The sequence below is a fragment of the Callospermophilus lateralis genome, chromosome 16 (assembly GCF_048772815.1).
Source record: "Callospermophilus lateralis isolate mCalLat2 chromosome 16, mCalLat2.hap1, whole genome shotgun sequence".
NCBI lineage: Eukaryota > Metazoa > Chordata > Mammalia > Rodentia > Sciuridae > Callospermophilus > Callospermophilus lateralis.
The window spans coordinates 24,946,592-24,970,945 of record NC_135320.1 but is presented as its reverse complement, the minus strand read 5'-3'; the positions used below and the strand labels follow the sequence as shown (position 1 = coordinate 24,970,945).

Here is a 24,354-nt window from a genome sequence, read left to right as displayed (position 1 = left end):
TATAAAAACACCCCATCTATCTGTCAATGTAATTGGGAACTCTTGCCTACCGATCCCTGTTCTTTCTCCTTAGCTCTATCCCTGTACGACTTTACTTTCTAGCACCCAGTCTATCATTTCAACCACTCTGGTGCCAAGATCCCAAATTTCCTTGTATAGTCATTTTGCTCAACTTACCCAGCCAAATCATGGACCAACTATTTGGTTCTTACTGCCTTTACCAGACCTGAAGCCATACAGAAAGAAGTTTTATAATCAAATCTTAAGCTTCATATCAATCCAGTGCTACCAAACTAATCAGTACCAACACTGCTGAGCAATCTTACCATTCCTCTTTAGCAACCTTTCACATTTTCTATAATTAGGAAACCCTTCTTCTCAAAAATTTCCTGCTCTAGCAGCCCCTGGCTTCTGAATTTAGATATATTAAAGGTTAGTCTAGTAAAACAAAGCAAAACAGTTGGACACAGTAGTGCACCCCTGCAATTCCACCAACATGGAAGAATGATTGGAGAACTATAAATAAGTTCAAGGCCAGCCTGGGCAACTTGGTGAGGCTCAGCCTCAAAATAAAAAATTAAAACAAACAAACAAAAAACTTCCTTCCTTCAGTCCCAAGTCCCTATCTAGAGACCACCACCCTCTCCCTTCTCATTCTTATTGTATTTCTTACTAAAATTGGATTCAAACTAGGAGCCATGGAATTTTTCTTATTTGTAACTACTGTTAATTTCTTATATTAATGTCAGTTTTGCCCATAAAATTTCATTCTGTGAAGGCAAATAGGAAACTCATATTATACAGTTTGATTTTCTAAAAGGAAAAGCATATTTTCTGGTACAATCTTGTGAAATTATATTAAATATGAACTTTACAATGGATCTTTAAGTAAAGAATGGTAAGCAAAATTTTTATTAATTTGCTTTTAAACATTTGTTATACAATGGAATATTACTCAGCATGGCATTTGCAAGTAAAAGGATGGAGTTGGAGAATATCATGCTAAGCGAAATAAGCCAATCCCCAAACACCAAAGGCCAAATGTTCTCTCTCATAACTGGATGCTGATCCATAATGGGAGGGCATGGAAAAATAAAGAAACTTTGATGGGGCAAAGAGGAGAGGGGAGGGGAGACAGTATGGGGGCAGGAAAGATGGTGGAATGCGATGGACAATATTACCCTAGGTACATGTATGACCTGCACATATGGTGCGATGCTATATCACGTACAGAGAAATGAAAAGTTGTTCCACAGTTGTGTACAATGAATCAAAATGCATTCTGCTGTCATATATATCTAATTAAAACAAATAAATTTATTAAAAAAAATGATCACCATCAGATTTGTCTGACTGCATTGTCTTTTACATGTTTTTCTAACCTCCATATTTTTCTTAAAATATGATGTTTTTTCATTGTTGGCTATGATCCTACATAATTTTCTCTTTTCCTTACCTTTCCTTCTCATATCAAAATAACAAGTGCCATGTCCATCAACTTATGAATGGATAAATAAAATATGACAAATTCATACAATGGACAAAGAGAAAGTACATTAGAGGTTTCCAAGGGATAACAGGAGAGGCCTGTTTTTTCACCTAACACTTTAAAACTGACTGTGGTAATGGCTGCACAACTAGGTGAACATGCTAAAAGTCACTGAATTGTAGACTTTAAAAATGCAAACTGTATGATGGAATATGATTTATAGTCTATAAAGACATAAAATAAAAACAAAAGAGTAAATTCTTTCTTGGGCTTGTGGGTGATCTTGGTAAAGTATGTGCTTAGCATGCCTAAGGCCCTGAATTCAATCCCTAGCATCGCTCCCCTCCTCAAAAAGTGATATTTTATTTTGAGCATCTACCTACACTAATATGATACAATTCTCAAGATTTCTTATTAACTAGATAAATTGAGAATAGAGCTTAGTGGTACAGCACTTGCTTAGTATACACTGGGTTTGATCCCCAACATTGCAAATAAGGAAACTGGTAATTGGCTCAACACAGTGGCACATGCCTATAGTCTCAAATATTCTGGAGACAGAGGCAGGGGGGACATCACTTGAACCCAGGAATTCCAGCCCAGCCTCAGTAACACAGAGACAGACCTATCTCAAAAACAAAAGAAAACAAGCCTGCTACTCAGGAGGCTGAGGCAGGATGATCCCAAGTTTGAGGTCAGCCTCAAAAACACAGTGAGTCTATCTAAAAAAAAAAAAGAGGGCTGGGGCTGGGTACAGTGGCACATGCCTGTAATCCTAGTGGCTTAAAAGGCTGAGGAAGGAGGATCACAGGTTCAAAGCCAGCCTCAACAATTTAGCAAGATCCTGTCTCAAAAATCAAAAAATTAAAAAGGACTGTGGATGTGGCTCAGTGGTTAAGTGCCTGGGTTCTTTCCCTGGTACCAAAAAAAAAAAAAAAAAAGGGGCGGGGGGGGGGGGGCTGAAGACAGCTCAGTGGTTAAGCAGGGTTCAATCTCCAGTCTCATACACACACACAAAAAAGACATCTTGTTAACCGAAAAATAGGAAGTTGTAGAACATTTCACATATGTAGTGCTGCCACTCGTGTTAAAAAAAATAAAAAATAAAAACCAACGTACCATTTGTGGAAAAGGGACTATTATTTGCCTTAGTTTCTTTTAATTTTTTACCATGTTCATCTGATACCTTTTCAAATTCTCCTTATTTCCAAAATGAATACTAAAGGCAACTTACAAGCAAAGCTGAGTGGACAACAGAGGGGTTTGGGTGGTCCATAAATAAAATAAGGCCAGGCAAACATCCCTGATCTTGAACAATGGCTCTTCTATTCAGTGGATCTGCTGCCAAATCTCGTAGCTGGTTAACTACTGATAGAGCATCAGGTTCTTCATTCATGGTGGAGGAGGAAGAATTCATCTTCTATGTCATGTACATGAATAAAATCTTCATAAATTCTGTAGAAAAGGTTTGCAAAATTAATTCTAGGATGCTGAGGTATATTATCAAACTTATTAAATAACCAGGATAACAACATCTTTATAAAGAAACAGATGAATCTAAATTACAAAAACATTAAATTAGCAATTCCAGTTTGAGAAAAATAAAATGAATATAAGTTGAATACGAAAGCATGTTAGTCACATGTACACAATATTTAAAGAACATATGTCACCCTCCATAGTCTAATAAATTCCTTTTTAGTAATACATACTTTAACACTAAAGTTACAATAGACAATATACTTCAAGCTTGTAACCTTTGCTATACTTTCTTAAACTGTAACACTGCTAGTGCTTTTTTCCCCTTAGAGCATTTCTGAGCCTGAAACAAGTGCCTCAGGGAAAAGTGACCAGCTAATAGCTTTTATTTTTGTTTCCCCCCATCTAAAACAAAAACCCTTGAGTCTACAAAAGATAAACTCCTCTGGGGAAAAAGAAAGGCTCAAAGAAGGCTGTAAATCAAGAAGCCCAAAAACCATCTTGCCTATGCCTCAACCCAGCAGAAATACTTGTCTTTAAAGGCTAGGGGAAAAACTTCAAAATAACTTATCTGAGCAATATTACAGCAGCCAACGAACCATAAAACAAAAACAAAAACTTCCCCTACCTTCTTCTACAATGAGTATTAGGCTCAAGAGCAAGTAAGTTTGTTTTCTATAAAGTTTTTTTTTTTTTTTAATCAAAAACACTAATGCCAAGAAGTGTGGACCTGAATGGCTTATATCAAAATATACTGAGATTATTGTAAATATGCAAATTCCTAGGCCCTACCCCAGACCTAAGTAGGAATCTATGGAGGTAGAACACAAAAGACTTTTTTTTTTTTGGTCTTCTTTTTATGTTTTTATTGGTGCATGTTAATTATACAAAATGGTGGGTTTCCTTGTGGCATATATAAAAATATAATTTGATCCATTTCACTTCCCAATCCAAGATTTATTTTAATAAACACAACAGTTGATTTCTGGCACAAATTTTACATTGGTCTATAAATGATTTTTTTTAAATGATGGCAATGAACATTAGAATAAAACCCTGAACATTAAAATCCTACAAGAGCCTTTCTTTAATTATTGATCAATATAAGATTATCAGTATAAGATTATTTGAGACTAGATATCAGTTTTATCAGATAACTAAATGAATAAAAAAAACAAGCAGAAGTAAATTTACCCCTTTCTTCCAAAGAAACTAATTGAAAGTTCTTAATACATCAAACACAATTTGGAGTGGGAGAGGGCAGATTATGGTGAGGAGCTAGACTGTGCACAGATTGTATGTGGATAAACAGAAGGTTCTTGAAATTTTAATTGTCAGCAGTAGTATTTAACATTTCTTATGTCTTAGTTTGCTTTTTACTTTTTAAAATCAGTACCTGATGTCTTACAGGATAGTTCTGAATCATAGTTTAAATATTCATGCCTATTTTAAGAGTTTTGGCTGCCAAGCTAAAATTGAGAATACAGACATATTTTTAAAAATCATAGACTCATTACGAAATGATAAAAGTGTGAAAAAACTTTTTCCTTGTCTTTTTACATTCCAGTTTTATCCACAAGAGACTATACTGTATTTTCTTTCTTTCTTTCTTTTTCTTACTTCAATTTGGACGAACCATTAGGGGACAATGAATGTTCCCTAAACTTAAAATAAGCACTCTGATCACCTAAGGGATCCTGTTTAAAAGCAAATTCCGATTCAGTAGGTGGAGCAGGACCTGAGATTCAGCATTTCCAGCATGCTTCCAGATGAGGCTTGGGCTACTTGTCAGGAAGCCACACTTCTAGAAGCAAGGAGCAGGATACAATGTGAAACACCTGTAAACCGGCAGTGGCCTGAAAGATTTTCTTTCCTTTCAGCCAAGATTCACTATTCAACTCAGAGAAATACTTCTCTCTCACATGCTGCAAAGGACACACAAACTAATTCCTTATTGAATTGAGCGGGATTAAGAAAATATATAACAAGCATTAAGATCAGATCTGGCTTTCTCCTTTCCAGCAAGGAGTTACCTTCTTTGAGTTTCAACTTCCTCATATAACAATCTTGAATGGTACCAGGATCTAAGAAAATAAGAACGGCGATATGGTAAAATAGAATGCTGGCAATCACCAAACACGCACAACACTTGGTGCGTTGGCCCGTGAGCGCCGGGATAGATCACGAAAGGAGTTGCCAAGAGCACAAACAACCCCAAAGAACAGTTTTTAAAAATACACAGATGTGAATACTGGTCTCTCTTTAATTAGGTCAAACCCAAGCATGTCCTTCCGCTCTTTGGAGACATGCGGGTGCACAAACTCAGAGAAAAGTCACCTAAGAACAAATTGAAGGGATGAAGACGCGAGATGACACCCATTACTAACAATGCTAGGACTGGTAAAAGTTGGATGTAGGGAAGACGGAAAGAAAGCTAACATCTTCATAAAGTATACGCGAGCAGGGCATTTCAAAGCGCCTCCTTGGGACGAACTACTGGATCCTGACTGGAAAGCAGGCTGACGCGCCAGCCCGGGTCGATTCCCCGCCTAAGGGCAGGGGCCGCTTTTCGCGGCCTTCCCACTCCACGGCTTTGTCTGCCGCCCCTGGACCCTACATACCGCTCCAGAGCTTTAGGAAACCACAGTCTGCCGCACCATCAGGATCACAGCTACAGATGAGGTAGAGGTATCCAGGCAGAGCTGAGCGAAACCCTCGGTTCGCAGCCGCGGCTTCAGTAATCGCAGTCAACCGGAATAACTCCAGGTGCCCAAGAGCCAAGGCGCTAGCGGAGAAGGCTGTGCAGACTCTCCCTCAGTGACCCTGTCACCTCCGCCGGCTCTGCCCTCCTATTGGCTGGTAATGAGTTCAACGCGAGGAAAAATATCCAATCAACGAAGGCCGTCTTACAGCTAATCGTTCATTGGCATATTAGGGAAATGCACTAAGTATTCAATAGACAGGTCCAATGAGGATACAGAACACTGAATTGGACCTAACGATTCTCCGTCCATTGAGCACTAACCCAAGAAATTTGATTCCGACGAAAAGCCTTCTTACTATACCGACTACAACTCCCAGCGTTCCGGTGGTGGAAAGGCTTCTTTGCTTCTGTGATCCTGGCCTCATTTTTTGGTATTTTATTTAGAGACAGGGTCTCGCTGTGTTGCTTAGCACCTCGCTGTTGCCGAGGCTGGCTTTGAACTCGTGAGCCTCCTGTCTCAGCCTTCCGAGCCACTGGGATTACAGCGTCCGCCACTGCGCCCTGCTGCTGCTTTGAATTTTAATTCACAATCGTTAAATTTGTTTTTACTATGGACTTAAGCCTTCCTTGGACTTCGTTCATTTCATCTAGGTGTCCAGTGTTCCTAGCAAAGCTAAAGCTGCAAAGTACAGTTCTGTTTGTTTGAAATAGTGATTGCTTTTTGAAATGACTTTTTTTTTTTTCCATTCTAAGGGACTCGTTCGAATTTTCTCTTTTGTCACGCAGTTCTTTTTTAAAAATTATTATTGCCTTATATTTATCAATATAAATATCTTGCTTTATTGATAGCAGTCACTAAAGGTTTGGTTTTGTCAAGGTATGGATTTTATTTTATTTTTTAAGTATTTCTCGAGGTAATCTAAATCCCACAGGCTAGTCATTGACAATAATGCGTCTATTGCACTCAAAAAACCAGTCACAGGAAAGTAGGGACCTGAAACTCCAAACCTCGGTTCTTGTGTTCTAAGGAAAGATTTAAAAATCAGACATCAAGTCATGCAAGAAAACTTTATTAGAAGTGAATGTGAGGTTTAGCAAGAAGCACTCTCAAGGGGGAAAGTGGGCCGTCTTCAAGTAGAGTACGACAAATAAGAAATTGTTGGCCCCAATTTTATTTATTACTCTTTGCTGTTTACCAAGAGAATTTGGGACCACCTTTTCTACTCTCTGCTAACCAAGTGTTCAACTCCTCCTTCACGTTGCACAGTGCAGTTTTTGACCTTAGGTGTTCCTCTCTGGAACTGTCATGGGGTCATCCTATTCGGGGAGAGGGGGGTTTGTAGGCTTCATCTACAAGTCAAACCCCAGTTAATGGGGGCACTGAGATCACGTGCTGGTCAGGCCATTACCTTAGTGTAACCGCACTACTAAAGGAAACTTCCTTCCCAGACAATTGGAGACACTTATGGCCATAATTCCTAGCTTTACATCAACATCAATGGACCCTGACAAGAGTTAGTCCAATTAATCCTTTCCTTGACACAATTTTCAACTAGTTCCCTTGCTTCTGTTTATTTTCTACAAATTAACTACCACCCTTTGCTTTCTTGTCTATTTTGGAAGTAGTTTAAAGTAGGACCCTAAAATAATTTAAAGAATACTAGCAATCTTTCCTGTATTTCACTGTTGCTAGCTACTACCTAACAACAGGATTTTGGATTCCCTCTTTTACAATTTGATTCTGCTATGTAGCTCAATATTTGAGAGGCCTCTTAGGGGCTAATATCTTCTGTACTTTGTAAGGAAATTTAAAAACCAAATGGTTACTTGTGCCATGTGTTCCTTGTTTTTGATTATCCTCTTGTAATAAATGCAAGAAGAAAATAGGAGCAAAATAAAGCCATACTATTCTTTTTCACAACATTTGACCTATAGCAAAAACAAGCCTGGCCAGCATGGTAGCACTCTCCTGTAATCCCAGCCACTCTGGACGCTGAGGCAGGAGGATGGCAGTTCAAAGCCAGCTTCAGCAACTTAGTAAGACCCCTGTCCCCAAAACTAAAAAAAACCTGGAGATGTGGATCAGCTGTTCAGCATGTCTGGATCACTGCCTACGTGAAGGGGCGGTGGAGTAGGTGTCTGGCTTGGTTTCTTTTCCCCAAAGCCACGAGGGAGTTGGAGTGGTGGTGGGGAAGCACTGAGTCTAAATTATAAAGAAAAAAAGAGATGATGCAGAATGTCCAATGGTAGGAGTACCGGTTGTAACAATCAACTGCTGGAATTTAAAAAAGAAATGGGGTGAGGTGTAAGTGCAGAAAATTGCAAAAAAAAAAAAGAAGCAGCAGCAAATAATACTAAGTCCAAAGAGCATAGCCAGGTTAAATATACCCCATCTGGTTGAGTAAATGAAGTTTTGTACAGTATTGTTATAAAAACAACTCAACAGTCTAGGAAATTAAACTTGCTATTTATACTAAGGTTAATTTTTGTATTAGGAAGGGAAAATCCATATAGCATTTTCCCAACTAGTAATTAATGGCAGGAATTTTGACACTGTCCAGAATATATGTTCCACAGTCTTTGTCATTTGGAAGTTCCTACAGTCTAAAATATAATCATTCTTCTGTCATTAAGACCAATTCTTCCTGCACACTCTCATGACAAAGAAATGATGACTAGCATTAAAAAGCACAAGATGCATCCACAAAAAGATAATTACCACTTTCCTAAGCACCTATGGATTACAAGCCTCAGGTAAATCTTTCAAGGTTTTAAGAACTCACATCCCATACTAAAAGTGTCTGAACTTGACACCAAGGAAGTTATATTACTTACCATTATGAATCATCACTTTTTCTTCACCTTGGGTATCTTACCACAGGACACAGCTGGAATGTCAAGTTTCCTAATAGCTGTGTTGCTTAAAATACATGATTCAGATAGTGGCTATTTTATTCACTCAATCATTTGACAGTCATTTTTTGAACATGTATATTGTGTCAGAAATAGTCTTAGCTATGGATTTAAAGATATGGAAGAACATAATCCTTGCCCTCTAAAAAGTTCAGAGTCTAAGAAGCACAGGGAGTAGTGTTTTCTGAAACTTTTTGATAAACAACCCTTCTCAGTTTAAAAACAACAATAACAAATTTTTGAACACACACTTCTGACGTATGTTTATTCATAAATTTTGTACATGAACTATCAAATGTACAGTTTAAAACATGACAAAGATAAAATTTAAAATAATAAATAATTATGAATGGAATCTTTTGCTATCCATCTGTATGAAAATGAAATTGGGCCTATATATTTCATCACTTACCAAAAGATTAATTCCAGATGTATTAAAACCTCAAATCTTGGAGACTACATATATAACCTAGAGATACGGAGAAACTTAAACAAGACCAGAAACTAAGAAGTTAATAAAATAACATATTTGACTTGTTTTGAAAAGCAGTTTTGGAATCCACGGATACAGCTCAGTGATAAAGTGCTTGCCTAGCAAGCTCAAGGCCCCAGGGTTCAAACCCTAACACTACCAAAGAAAAAGCAATTTTTAGTAGGATAAAAAATATAAAGTGATATTAATACACAATAAGTTTGGGGGTAAATGTGCAACCTAGTGAGCAGACAGAGGTTAATGAAGAGCAGGGAATAAGCAATTCTATAGAAACTGGGCAAAGAACATAAATAGGCATTTAATAAAGAGAGAATCCATGTGGTCAATAAACTAAAAAAAAAACATGTAAACTCACTTGTAATAAGAGAATGCAGATTAACATAACAATGTGAATAATCGATTAAACCTCATCAGGCTGGCAAAAATCAAAATGATACAATATTACTGGTAGAAAACTCTTCATATATTTCTACAAAATGTAAATTATTCCAGCAATTAAACAACAAAGAAAAACCTATTCTTATAAATAACCTCCTAACCCAATAATTGTGACCACAAGAATCTAAAGCAGTGTGGTGGAGTACACCTGTAATCCCAGCAATTTGGGAGGCTGAGGTAGGGGGATTCCAAGTGCAGGGCCAGCCTGGGCAACTTAGTGAGATCTGTCTCAAAATAAAATATAAAAAGGGCTGGGGATATGTTTCAGGGGTTCAGCACCTCTGGGTTTCAATCTCTAGTATTAAAACAAAAACAAAAGCAAAACAAAACTATGAGTTAGGTTATAAGGCAGAAGAGTGTTTAACAGTTCCACTGCAAGTCTCCTCTTCCCCCTCCTCCTCCTCCTTTTTTTTTGCGGGGTGGGGGGGGTGGGGGGGCACGAGTCGTGGGGACAGAACCCAGGGGTACTTTACCAGTGGGCTACATCCCCAGCATTTTTCTTTATTTTGAGACAGGATCTTGCTAAGTTGTTTAAGGCCTCACTAAATTGCTGAGACTAGCCTTGAACTTGTAATCCTCCTACCTCAGCCTAACTGGTTGCTGGGTTTACAGGCTTGTGCCACTGAGCCTGGCAGGTGTTTCTAAATAAACAAGCAGGAAGGAGAAACTGTAGATTGAAATAGATTCAAGAGACATACCGGCAAAAGTAACATGTGGCTCTTTTTGGATGTGGATTCAAATAAACCATCTAGATAAACTGTAAAAAACAAAAAGACATGAAGGTAAATTTGAACACTTATTTAATATTAGGAACTAATTAATGTTTTAGATGTAACAATGGTATTATAGTTATATTCTTAAAAAACTATTTATCTTTTAGTGATATACAGTGAAATATTTATGAATGGAATGACCTGAGATGAGTTTCAAAAGAATAAGAGGAGCAACTAGGTGTGGTGGCACTCACCTGTAATTCCAGTGACTCAGGACGCTGAAGCCAGAAGATCACAAAGTTTGAGGCCAGCCTTGGCAATTTAATAAGAACCTTGTCTCAAAAAATTAAAAGGGTTGGATATGTAGGTTGGTGGTACTTTGCCCCTGTTGTTCCATCCCAGAAAAAGGGAGGAAGGAAAGGAAAAATCAGAGGAGGGGAAAGCTTGTAGTTATATGAGATGTAGCTGTACACTGGCTGATGAATATAAGAGGATTTCCAGTACTATATTTTTGTGTATATGTGACATTTTCCATAACCACAAATTTCAAAACAAAACATAAAAAAGAGCCTTATAAGTCAGATCAATCCCAAGGGCTGGATTTATTCATTCATGCATTTATTTATTTATTTATTTATGGATACTGGGGATTGACCACAGGGCACTTAATCACTAAGCCATATCCACAGTCCTTTTTTATTTTGAGATAGGATCTCACTAAGTTGTTTAGGGCCTCCTAACATGCTGAGGCTGGCCTCAAACTTCTGATCCTCCTGTCTCAGCCTTTCCAGTCTCTGGAATTACAGGCATGTGCTGCTGTGCCCAGATCAAGGGCTAGATTTATAACAAGGAATGTCACAATTTCTGAAAGGTTGTGGTCTCTTGATATATTTGAATATGGAACTTTTCTGTTACTTCATAAGACAATGAAGAGAAGAATAAAATATTCTTTTTTAGAACAACCAAAATTATATGACAAAATTAAAATTGCTTAACAACTTGTCACTAGGCACAGTAAAAATATTCTTTTAATTGAGCTTTATATGACTAAAGAAGATTAAAATCTTATCACCTATCAATAATTTCTGCCTATTATTGTGATTAAAGGAGCTTTGTAGTCAATGGGCACTGTCTATATCCCTGACTCTAATCTCCAGTGAGATAATGTTGGTTTTGGACTGGACAGTAGTCCAACCTCTCCCACACACATCCAACCTCAACTTGTCTTAAAACCTCTGTGGGCACGTCATTACTCTACACAATGATATTTTGCTATCAAGGTTTGCCTGAATTCTAATGTAGGTATTCAAGCCCCATTTCAGTGTGTTATATTTTTTACATAGAAGTATTCAAAGCTGAAGGGGGTAGGGAATTAACACAGGGGCAAAGTACCACCAAGCTACAACCTCTCTTCATCAAATGAGGTTGCCATTAAACCCATTATGAGAAACAGGCTGTTGTGGACCTTTGACTGTTCCCTACTTTACTAACAGTGGATCATAACTGGACGAGTTGATTATATGTCCTCCATGATGAATTATCCTTGGCATTTGACAAATGTTACACAATAAGTTTTCAAGAATACTCTGAGAAAGTTCACTGTGCAGGTTAGGAAAAGGAGACCCAGGGAGGCTGTCTTGCCCAAGGATACACACAGCTGGCCAGTGGCATGGACATATTTTGAAATCAGTCTGACTCCAAAGTCCATATTCTTTCCACAACAAAATATAACATCTGTCTACCAATATGGATTAGAGGGATTAAATCTCTATGTGGAAGGAAGCTCAGAGTTTGGTCACTTTCTATTGCATAATATACCTAAAAATGAGTAAATCTCTTTCTTTAAAAATGGTATTACAGTCTTATTTTTCTGGGAATCTGAAGATATAGAGAAATCAAGGAACTTTTTCAAGGCCACACAGTAAGTTAGAGAGCTCTGGTACTTTTTCCTTTTATTCAGTAAATACTCCAAAGCAGATAAAGTTTCGGTTTTCTTGATTCTGTCAAGAAAGCTGAGTCATTAATCTGGGTCAAAAACTCCAGGATCAAATACATTAAAAAGAAAAAAAAAGTCCATTTTTTTCTAATATTCTCAAATGGATTGCCCTGTATCTATATTTGTTTTCAAACTTAGCTATGCAGAACAATCACCTAAGATTCTAAGTAGGGACTTGGGCATATATATTTTAAATAGCTCCACTGATCTTGTGGAAGAGACCAAAATTGTATAGTTATTTATTGCTTCCTAAAAAATTGCCACGCAACTTATCAGCTCAACACGATATTCAATTATTTTCTCTCGGTTTCTGTGCATCACAAGTCCATGTGCAGCTTAGCTGAGTGTCTGCCTCTCTCACAAGGCTGCAATCAAGTTGCCAGCTCGGGTTCCAGTCAATTCAAGACTCCAGAGAGAGAGGATCTCCTTCCAAGTTCAAGTTCCATGGCTTTTAGCAGGATTTAGTTTTCCACAAGCTGATGACTGGAGGTTCATTACTGGCCGTTGGCTACAGTCCTCCCTCAGTTTTTTGCCATGTGGGCCTCTCCTTAGTGAAGCTCATATATGTCATTGGTTTCCCTCAGAGGAAGGAAAGAAGAACCAAAAGCAAGCAAGCAAGATGGAAGCCACAGTCATTTTGTAACTTAATAAATGACATCCTCTCATTCTTGCTATATTCAAGTCATTAGAAGCAAGTCAGTAGGTCCACTCTATGCTCAAAAGGAGGAAAACACACAAAAGTGTGACTACCAAGAGGTAAAGCTTAATGGGGACACCTTATAGGCTGCCTATCACAGAGTTTTAAATGAAGAATTTAAAGAAAAAAACATGGTGGTAACAATATTTACCAGCTCTAACAAAGGCTAGATTCAAAGATTCTCCAGTAGCAATAAGCACACCCAGTACTGAGATCTTAGTTTTAAAGACCATTCTAGGGCTCCTTGGAAAAATGGCTGATTCTAGGATGGGGGCAGAAATATACAATATGAGCCTGGAGCATCCTGTAGATCTAGAAAAAAGGAGGTAATCAAAAGACAAAAAGGACACACAAGATAACCTAAAAGAGTTTTCAGTAGCCAAATCTGGAACAATTTGAGCAACTTTTAAAGATCATAGTATAAATATAAAATGACATATAAATAAACGTATAAGAAGCTATAGTAAATGACTGAGTATAAATAAATGGGAAGAGACAAATCTTCCTTATAGAGGAATTCCAAATAATGTATAGATATTACCCTTCAGGAGTCGAAGCTTAATCCTATACTTCCTTGACAGTGGGCAGGATTTAGTGACTTGCTGTCAAGGGCAAGAATATGGAAAGGGGAAAAAATGCAACTTTATGGTGGAGAAACTAGCAAACACGATGCTGATCAGATGATAAAAGTTAACATCATTATTAAATTATGCTGATATTATATGATGAAACAAGCATCTCACTATATTTTCCTCAAACCCTATAATCACAGTCCAATTATGTGCAAAGTATCAGGCAACTCAAACCGTGGGACATTTTACAAAATACCTGAGCAGATACCCAAACCTGTCATGGCTATATCAAGGTCATGAAAAACAAAAAAGTAAGAAATTTTCACAAACCAGAGGAGACTAAGGACACATGATGACTAAATGCAATGTGACATCTCGGATACGATCCTGAAAGAGAAAAAGGACATTAGTAGAATCTAAATAAAGTGTGCAGTCTAGTCCACAATAATGTACCAATGCTGGTTGCTTCATTTTATAAACGTACTCCAGTAATATAAGATGCTAACATTAAAGGAAAATAGATGAGGGGTACAAAGGAATTTCATCCACTCTTTTTGCGATTTTTCTGCAAATCTAAAATAAGTTTACTAAAAACAAAAGGCAAAGTATCCTGCTTGTAACTTTAAGTGTGATGACTGGAAGATTTTCCCATACATTAGCTTCTAGCTCAACACATTTCAAACCCTCCTTTTTCCTTCACTAGCCACATACTTTCAGTGTCAAACAACTGTGACAGTCCATTTGTATCCCAGCATTGAGTGAGATGGTATACAGCTAGACTAGGAGAATTCGTAAAAGTCATTCCATTATTGGGAGAGACAGCAATAACTTATGGCGAAGTGGCCCAGATTCCAAAAATGTTCAGGGCCACACCAAGGGCACTTAAGACAAAGGGAAGTGTGAAAGAAGGGAAGCTGGAAAGGAAAAACAGGTGTTAACTGGACTTTATTTGGACACATTCTTTTTAAAATACAAGACAAGCTGGTCATGGTGGTACATGCCTGTAATCCCAGAGACTCAGGAGGCTGAGGTAGAAGAATCACAAATTTGAGGCCAGCCTCAGCAATTTAGCAAGGCCCTAAGCAGCTCTGTGAGACTCTGTCTCAAAAAAAAAAAAAAAAAAAAAAAAGACTAAGCACCTCTGGGTTCAGTCCTCAGTACCAAAAAAAAAAAAAAAAAAAAAAAGTAAAGACAACATATGACCATGTGAACTCGGTACCAAGGTCCCCCTTTGGGCCATGGAAAGAGCAAATGAAAGTCAGGGCCCTGAAGCACATGCATTAACTTAGCAGTAAATCCACCTTAGAAGTATCTCAGAAGAAACAAGTGTCCTTTGCCAGAAACACGACTGTCTATTGCACCCCCCATTCATTCAGCTCAGCTCTTGCTTTTACAGTAAGCCTCAAATCAAGCACCCACTACTTCCTGAAATGTTCCTTAAGCCACCAGTAAGCTCAGACGAGTCTCCTAGGACCCTCTGTACTTCCATCATAACATGTGATCACATTTCTTAAATTTGTGTTTTTATCTCCAAATTACCCTGTAGCCTCACTCTAGGCGTGGTTCAAGGATTTTTGTTTTAAAAATATATTTGTACTGTCATAATAGGCTCCCAATAAGCCCTTGTTGAGTAAATGTTTTAAAGTTCTTGCTGAAGGAGGGAATTCCTTGGGTAGAAAGACTTGAGTCACTTAGGGCAAGAACTTCTGAGCTCAAGCACCTACCCAGTAACCTTCTGGATCAACTGCAATGGGAGGGTAAGAGAGACAGCCAATCAGCAACAGCCTCTTGAAAAGCCAAATAGAAATACAGATAGTCGTCTTGTACATGTTAATGTTTTATCACTCCTAAACACATTTCCTTGCTGAATTATACATGCAAGGTTCATATTTTCAGGACAAGATTAGGTATTTAAGAAGCATGTACCCCAATGAGCCAGACTACATAGACACTGGACCTGAAGGCAGTACTGTAAAAATCTTCATCCACTTTGGCAAACCCCCTCTCCTACTCCTCCCAAACAGAAAGGCACCCCGGACGTGAGGTCCGCAGTATAAAGATCTGCCGGGTGAAACCAAGTCCCCACAGCATGGGACGAAAAGTGCAACACAGGTTAGGATTAAGAATCACAGCATAATACACACTTGCGGTTACCTTCAGAATGTGGGTCTTCCTACACACCTAGAGCATGACGTTTACAAACAAAAGTACTTCCCAGGGCGGAGCAGTGAAGACACAAAGCCAAGGCCTGGCGAAAGCACACGCCCATCACGGACTCCCGCGCGTGCGCACACCGACGGGGAAAGGTGGCTGCCGGCGCTGGAGGTGGTAGCCACACCTTCCGCCCGCGGCTCCCTGAGCCCGCCTCCGAGCCGGAACAAACAGTTAATTGGTCAGCCTGATCCCGGCTCGGGGCGGGGATTGGCTGATTGACAGCAACGTCCCGGGACAGCCAATCTGAAAGCCGGAGTAGCAGGGGAAGGTGCTGGCTGCCGCGCGGCCGAGGTAAGAGAGTCTGGGGACTCGGAAAAACGGTTGGCAAGGGGGGAAATGAGGCGGCCCAGGGATTAACGGCGGTGGGACGCCGCGGTAACAGGGCAGGAGCTGAAGGAACCCGGGACTGGGAGGCCGGCTGGGCTTCTGCTCCAGGATCGAAGGGAGGCAATGATGTCCCAGACAGCGGGCGGTGCCGAGAGCCTTGGTGGGCCGGGTGCTTCGGTGGAGCTGAGAGAAATCGCCTCGCCCACCGGACTGGGTCTCGCTCACCCACCCACCTATCCCACGTCTCCTGCCCCTCCCCCGTCTCCTGACGGTCTTGGGAACCCCAGTTTCAGTGCTGGCCGCCAGACGGCGTTTCCCCTCGGTGTTGTGCCCTCTCCCGAGCCTCGTGGAGCCAGCCTCGCGGACTCTAGGGGCGGAGCATACCCGGGGTTCTGCCTGGGAGGTTTAACCGGCTACACCTGGATTGCATTGCGGTGTCACTGTTTGCCTCCCAGGACTTTCCAATATGTATTTCCCTGACCATGCCCAGAATTTGCATGAAGCCCTAGAGAAGTAGGCCTTTGAGCGTTTTAAGAAATTATGAAAATCTTCAGACTATAAAGTTAAGCAAATAATATGAAGAACTCAATGTATGCCTCACCCATTTTCAGTAATTATTAATTTATGGCCACTCTTGTTCCCTCTCCGGGTTGTTTTGAAGTATGTATATGCCATATATCATTTCATCTCTTTTATGTATTCGCTTTTTTTCATGATCAATAGTTACACTTTACCTCTAACCATTTGCTTTTTAGAGAAGTTGAGTAAAATAAGGCACACATTAAAAAGTATGAACACCGCTAATTTGGTTGTACTACAAGAATGTACTACAGGTTTCACAACCCTGTGTTCAGATTCTCAAAATCACCAGAAACAAAGGTACCAAATAATCTAGGCATTAATGTTATGCTTTGAGCAGTAATAATTATATTGCTAATTTCTGTTTATGGAATTCTTACTGTGTATGAAGCCCTGTGCAATTGTTTCCACCAATTCGTATAATTTTTACAACAGTCTTATGAAGTAGGAGTTATCCTCATTTTATAGTTGAGGACAAAAAGTTAATTTGCCTAAAAATTATGCTACTGAAAGGGGAGGGCTGGAATTCAGGATGGCTACTCTTTGGCTTTCTCCTTGCAAAAATTTTGCTCTTTAACCTTAACCCAATATCCTAAGAGTTGAATAGGAAACTGATGTGTAAAATTATTTCTTCTGAGCTACAAATCTGTAATGGGGGGTGGGACAATAACCTGGAAGTGTGAGTACAAAACAATATTGAGAGGTATTTTTGTTTTTTTTAAACAGTAAATGGTTAATACAATTAACTTTGAGGTTATTAATAAAGTTCATAAACATAGTTTAACAAATACAAGTATTAAAATATTTTTATTCTTGCCATTAAAGGGGAAAGAAATAGGGGAAATGTACATAAGCGCATAATCTCTACCATTTCTTTAGCACATGGCAAATACTGGATATTCATAGTGGTTATTTCATCTGTATCCCTCATCTTACCAATATTACATTAGTTGAACATGGCTATTATGGAAGTAAATAGTATAAGAGGAATAAAGAACTACAAGAGACAGGTGGCTTATTCAGAGCACAGTAGAATAATCCTGTTAAATTGAAGTTTAGGCTGGGTGCTTTGGTACTTGCTTGTAATCCCACCAATTTGGGAGGCTGAAACAGGAAGAGTGCCAAGTTTGAGGCCCACTTCACCAACTTTGGGAGACCCTGTCTCAAAATAAAAAAAATACAAAGGTTAGGGGAAATAGTGTGATCAGTGGTAAAGAACTGCTGGGGTTCAGTTCCCAGTCCAAAAATAAATAAAGTAATTAATTAAATGAAGTTTAGGATTCCTACCATAAGAGAGTGATTCAGAATTCTCAGAGTAAGGTCAGATTGCTTGTGAAGGAACTTGAGTCCATGTCTAAAGAGTTTAACTTAATGAACATGGAAGTGTTCAAGGTTATTTCATTGGAAGCTATTGAGCTGGCACTGTCAAACATAACCTTACCTGAGATATGAAAGAATTATTGGGCTGACGTGATTGATGAACATAAAAGAAATAGATGTGGGTAACTGGTGAATTAATGGACATAAGGAAAGGAATGAAGAAAGCAAATAGCCTGAAAAAGCGGAGTGGGGCGAGACAGCATAGTACAGTAGATACTGAAGTATTCAGTTTCCACAGTTTGTTTTCTTGGGCTATCTTGCTGTATCACTGCTGTTTAACTTGTTGATTTCTATTCAGCACTCAGATATTTGATTTTTTATTTTGTTCTATTGATAGAAATCACAAAATTAGGAAAAGTAATTAAAAAAATGACACTGTAATCCCATCTTCAAAAGATATCCATTGCTGATGCTTTACTGTATATTCTAGACATGGGGTTTACTGCCCATAGCTTGAGGCCTAAAGTGGCCTGAGACCCATTTTGTATGAACTAGAGCCATGAGCATTTTTTTTTCATTCGTAAGAGATTGAAAAAAAAAAAAAAAATCCTTTAAAGACTATTTTGTGACACATAGTAATTGTGTGAAATTCAAATTTTAGTGTTTTATCAGAATTGGTTACTCATGTTTATTTACATATTATCTATGGCTGCTTTCCCATTATAAGGATAATGGAGCAAGTTTGACAGACCATATCACCCACAAACCTAAAAGATTTATTTACTGATCTGTCACATAAAAAGATTTGTCAGCCTCTCTTCTTGACTGTGTGTGTGTGTGTGTGTGAGAGAGAGAGAGAGAGAGAGAGAGAGAGAGAATGTTGGTTGCTGGAGATTGAACCTGGGGCTTCACACATGCTAGGCAAATGCTCAGTCACTGAGCTATATTGCTATCCCTTGACCTAAATGAATATGTGTAAACACATTTATTTAGAAAAATGAGATTATATTCAGTGTTTATGATACAGTTTATATATGGAGCATCTTTCATTTTCAGAACTAAAACTATTATTTATTTGCAGTACTGGGGATTGAACCCATGACCTCAAGTATGCTAGGCAAATTCTCTATCACTGAACTATATTCCCAACCCTATTTGTTTATATTTTATTTATTATTATTATTTATTTTTTGTGGTGTGGGGATGGAACCTTGGCCTTGTGCATGCTAGGCCAGCATTCTGCCACTGTGGCAGTCTGGCTGGGCACAAAATAACCAAGCCGCCACACAGCCTTGTAGGTTCAAACAGCAACCTTTATTCCCAGCAGGATCCGCCCTAATCCCAGCAAGATCCCCACCCTAATCCCAGAGCAGAGTCACCTTTCAACCATTACCTCTGGCAAAAATGCCATTCTGACTAAACTGTGGCTCTCAACATGCCACCATTGCTATGCCTCAGCCCCTACATTATCTTTTTAATGTCTTTCAGGTATGGATGAGTTACTGTTGTATATTTAACCAACCTTTTGTTAGATCTTTTCTTTTCTTTTCTACTTTTTAAAAACTACTCATAGTCTCAAGAGAATAACTTTTTCAGTTCAGATTCAGAGTCGGATTATTTCTTTAGGATGACTTTGTAGACATGAAATTGCTGAGTACAAACGTGAAAGCACTGTTATGTGTACATACTGCTAGGGCATCCACCAGAAAGGTTATACTTTGCTCATGTTATTACCAATACTGAGGTGTCCCCATTTTCGTCTTTGCTAGGTATCAAACCCAGGGTCTGTCTCATGCAAAGCACAGTCACATAACCAGCCTCATCTTTGCCAATTTCACAAGGAAAAAGTTATAACAGTTTAACATTTACTTGATTATTAGTGATATCCTTAAACATTTTTTTACATATTATTTTCCATTTGTGTTTCTACACATTTCCAATTGTATTCTATGCCTACTGCTGTCCTATGCCTTTTTTCCCATTGGGCTTCTAATATTTCACTTATTGATTTGCAAGCACGTGTTCATCAGTGATATTCATCATTTGTTATATTAAGTTGCACATATATGGCTCTGCCTCTGAAAAGCAGCATAATGGATAGTAAAATTGCTATATGAAGAGCTGTTTTAGGGACGAGTATATGCCACCTCTAGATCAGTTCTTTCGTTTATTCTTTTGAAGGTGTCAGCCAGTCAGGCTACAAGCCATTATTACCAAATAAATTGTATAAACATTTGATACTATTTAACAGATTAGCTTATGCATCTGGATTTGACTAGCATGAGTTGGTTGTGGTTACAATATAAAAACTCAGACAAATAGGAAAACTCTGAAAAAAAACACATAGGTGATATTGTATTTTAAATATGTAAGTATTTTTATAAAGCAGTATAACTTTTTTAACCTTTAAGAAATTTTCTTACTTTTTGAAATGAATTTTTTGTATACTCGTAAATACTGATTTGATATGTAATATGTACTGGCAGTAGAGTAGACTGGTTTCCTAAGAGATGATTTTAGATATAATAGGAATCAATTTTATATTCATTTTAGTCATGCTATCTCATTTAATCCCAGTCTATTTGGATTCAGGTAGGGAGTGCAAAATATAGTTAAGTACATACAGAACAGTGGTCTCATACAATTATAAATGCAGCTAGAAAGTTCCTCTCTCTGGTGACATCGGATCCATCATGTCATTTGGCAATGCATTATGTGTTTGTGGTTACACCAGTATAAACAAACCTGTGCTGACAGTTGTATAAGAGTACAGCGCACAAAATTATGTATGGTAGAGGATATTTAATAATGATAATAAATACTACTGGTTTATATACTTACTTTTCTATACTTCCTATCATTATTTTAAGGAGTTATACTTATTAAGAAAGAAGAGTTTATAACAATATGCTATGTTGCTCTTGCAGCAGCTTGTACCTTACATCCTGTGTTAACTTTGTCTCTTGATTTCATCAAGGGGCCACATTGAGCGTTTAACCTTTACTATCTAGGTTTGTGTGAGTACATTCTCTGATGTTAGCATAATGATCTCAGAATATATTTCCATCATTAAGCAATGCATGACTACATTTTAAAATGTATTTGGAAAAATACTTTGAACTATAAGCTTTGATTGCATAAATATTATTGCTTAGGATGAGGCTAAATTTATATAATTTTTTAAAAAATGAGTTGATTTAGACTGAACTATTAAAGAGTATTTGAATATGGCAAAAATCATAAAGGATGAATGTCTGAAATAGGAAAATAGGAATTTATAGCCTACGTGGTTTCCCCAAGTCTGTATATTGTTAATGTTTATTGTTTACTTATATAGTCCAAAGTTTGAATAATTTTTATGTCTTTACTTCTTAGATTTATTCACTTACTTAATCTTAAAAATGCTACTGGTCTTCAAAAAAATTACAAAAGTAGTGTATTCTGTTGAAAAAAAAACCAGAATAACAGAAGGGCAAGTGCAAAAAGGAAAAAATAAATGGCTGATCCTATTGACAAGCCTCAGATAAAGTCAATGTTATGGTAGCTTTTCAAATCTTTTTTTCTTTGTGTTTATACAAGATACTTATTGCACCACTATTTCTACTATGTTTTAGGTGTTTGTTTGTGTGTTTGTTTGTTTTGTGGTACTAGGGATCTAACTCAAATCCAGAGCTTCACACATGCTAAGAGCTTATACTACCAAGAAGCTACATACCTAGCCCCTATTTTTTTTTAATGAAATAATATATACTTGTTTGTTTGGAACTTTTTTTATTTAATATTTTATTATGCAAATATTTTCATGCATAGCTTTTTGAAAACCAAAATATTGAAGTTGTTGTCCTTAAAGATTTGTCATTTTTTTGTTTTCTTTTTTTAAAATGTCCACAGATTTACATTGGGTATGTTGAATTTAACTGTTTCCTTATTGATATGTGTTTACATTGCCTCTAGATTTTTTTTTTCTTTCACAACTAATGCTTCAGTGAATAACTTTAAGATTTCAAAAACTAAACTACTTTATTTAAAAAGATATAGTTTGCTGAGTTTTCACAGTAGAGCAGTACATGTAACATGCAAGGGACTAATTATTATAGAACTTGTCAGAATCACTTCTACAGTGAATTTTCATCATATCTGTCCTTGGGCCAAGGGCAGCATTTTTAGTCAGAAAGTATTGTTGATTCCCAAGTAGTTTATTTGTACTTACTGATCACTGAAAGTATTTGAACTGTCTTTTCAAAGCACTGTTTTAAAATTAATGCCAAGCTACTTAATTCTTTTGCCTGGGACTGCTTAAAGTTACAAAAGTACTTCAAGAAGAAAATACTTGTCACTCAGTGTGTGGTTATATTCCAGAGATCCTCACATGCAAATGACAGGTCTTTAAATGGAAACAGAACCTCTCTTGCTGACTTTTTGTTTTTATGTATATATTTATTTTTGTGATACTGGGGATTGAACCCAGGAGTACTCTACCACTGAGCCACACCCCAGCCTCTCTTTTTTAAAAACTTTTGAGACAGCAGGGTTGCAGTTGCCCAAGCAGGCCTTGAACTTGCAAGCTTCCTGCCTCAGACTCCTGAGTAACTGGGGTTAGAGGCCTTGGTGCCTGGCTCTTATTGACGTTTATCCTACAGAGAGACAAATGACTTTAATATGTCCTTCAGAAATTTAAATTCACCTTGAAGACCATTAACTTGAAAAAAACATTTTTTTGTCAAGTTTTAATTAGCTTGTGTTCATAGATATTCAGCCAATTTTACTTTTTTGTTGAGAGATGTAATACAGGGCTTAAGATTTATTCATTATGGATTGAGCAAAATGATACTATGTCAGATTCTATACTAGGTACTGGGAAAATATATATGTGTGTATATATAAAAATATATATATATATTATATATATATATATAATATATATATATATATTTCTACTTAATTTTTCATGAGCATGTGGAATATTATTTTTAATTACTGCTAGTACATGGTACCCAGAGGTTAAATACTTTATCATTGTTTTATAGTTATGGTAAAGTATTCTGACATAAAGTCTAGACTAGCCTGATGTGAGGTATAGTAGTAGACACTGGACTTGAATTTCAAAGTTTAATTTCAAAAAAATAGTGTAAATACTGGGGAATGAAATTGACCAAATAATGTTTTGAGCTTATAGAATGTATCACAGTGAATAAAAAAATAATGCACAAATAAAAAAAATAAAATTCTGACAAGTTCAAGTTGTTATAAGTGAGAACATTTTAAAAAATAAATATTTAGCCTGGCATGGTGGCACATGCCTGCAATCATAGCAACTCAGGAGGCTAAGGTAGGAGGACTGCAATTTCAAGGCAACTTAGGAACACCCTGTCTCAGAATTTTTATAAAGTGCTAGGGGTATAGCTCAGTGACAGAGCACCCTTGAGTTCAATCCCAACTATTGAAAATTGAAAATCAAATAAAATGTATCTGTTCTTCTTGTACCCTAAAAGAATACAGGGACAAAATGAAGGAAGGACATATTCTCGAAGAACAGAAACTTTAAATTGAATAAAGTTGTTTGAACTTTTTACTTCATGGTTCTTATTTTTCTTTTGTGTCATTGTCCCCTGCCAAACATTACTACCTACAAAAAAGTATCTTATATAAGCTGTCATTTGGGATACACTGATATGATTATCTAATATTTTCATATTCTGAGAATACTTAAATAACATTTTTCTAATGATCTAGCCAACCAAATTATTAAGAAATGTTCTATTAATCTTTTTAGGCATTTTCTATAAAATGGGTCATCTCTCTAATGATTTGAAGATAATTGGCTGTTTCCTTGAGTGATTGTCATAGACCTTATGAAAATAAACCCCACCATATTTAAATTATAACTTAAAAATTTTAGACACTTAAAATTTAATGACAACCTTATCTTTATGACTAACAAGCTATGAAACTCCTGTAACTTTTGTTGTAGCAGTCTTAAAAACAGACATTGCCTCAGTTCAAGTGGTGTTTTCTTGTCTTTGATTGGACTGCTATAAATTTTATTTAGTATAGCTATATATCATATGTTTTCACCAAGTTTGGAAGGAAAAATAAAGTGTTTTTCAAGTTGTGTTTATTTCTTCATTTACTCTTCTATTACCCTGCCAAACAGTCTTCCCCACAAAAAAATAGTTTATTATTTCTTATAGTCAGTACTACACTAGATTAGATTATAAGCCTTTAGTATCTTCATAAAATTTCTAAGAGTTTAATTGTATGTATTTATTAAATGTAGAAAGTAATCTGAAGCCCGATTCTTAAGCTATCTTTTTTAAAACCTTTTTTAAAAAAAATGATTCTTTAACCATAAATTTGATTCACGTTTATAAATCTGCAGTGAATAAAAATGCATGCCAAATGTGCAGCTCTGAGTTCCTC

The 24,354-nt window shown here is 37.3% G+C and overlaps 2 protein-coding genes across 10 annotated transcripts in view; one reads left to right on the top strand and one right to left on the bottom strand.

Annotated features, from left to right (window-relative positions):
- Nucleotides 1-15,733, bottom strand: part of Armc1 (armadillo repeat containing 1) — a 35,187-nt gene extending 19,454 nt beyond the window's left edge. Inside the window, exons 1-4 of one of the 7 annotated variants that reach the window (XM_076835495.1) lie at nt 15,649-15,733; nt 13,825-13,881; nt 10,215-10,273; nt 2,724-2,944 (exon numbers count right to left, since the gene is read on the bottom strand). In XM_076835495.1, coding sequence (XP_076691610.1) covers nt 2,724-2,906 — 183 coding nt within the window. In that variant the 5' untranslated portion in view covers nt 2,907-2,944; nt 10,215-10,273; nt 13,825-13,881; nt 15,649-15,733. Of the gene's footprint in view, nt 1-2,723; nt 2,945-4,655; nt 4,930-5,001; nt 5,053-5,589; nt 6,681-10,214; nt 11,124-13,824; nt 13,882-15,648 lie in introns of those variants that run through there. The other 6 variants (XM_076835499.1, XM_076835498.1, XM_076835496.1 and 3 more) reach the window with 6 other exon arrangements.
- Nucleotides 15,734-15,929: 196 nt separating this feature from the next.
- Nucleotides 15,930-24,354, top strand: part of Mtfr1 (mitochondrial fission regulator 1) — a 50,681-nt gene continuing 42,256 nt past the window's right edge. For all 3 annotated transcript variants that reach the window (XM_076836136.1, XM_076836135.1, XM_076836134.1), the window contains exon 1: nt 15,930-15,999. The gene's annotated coding sequence lies outside the window, so the exon portion shown is untranslated. The remainder of the gene's footprint in view (nt 16,000-24,354) is intronic.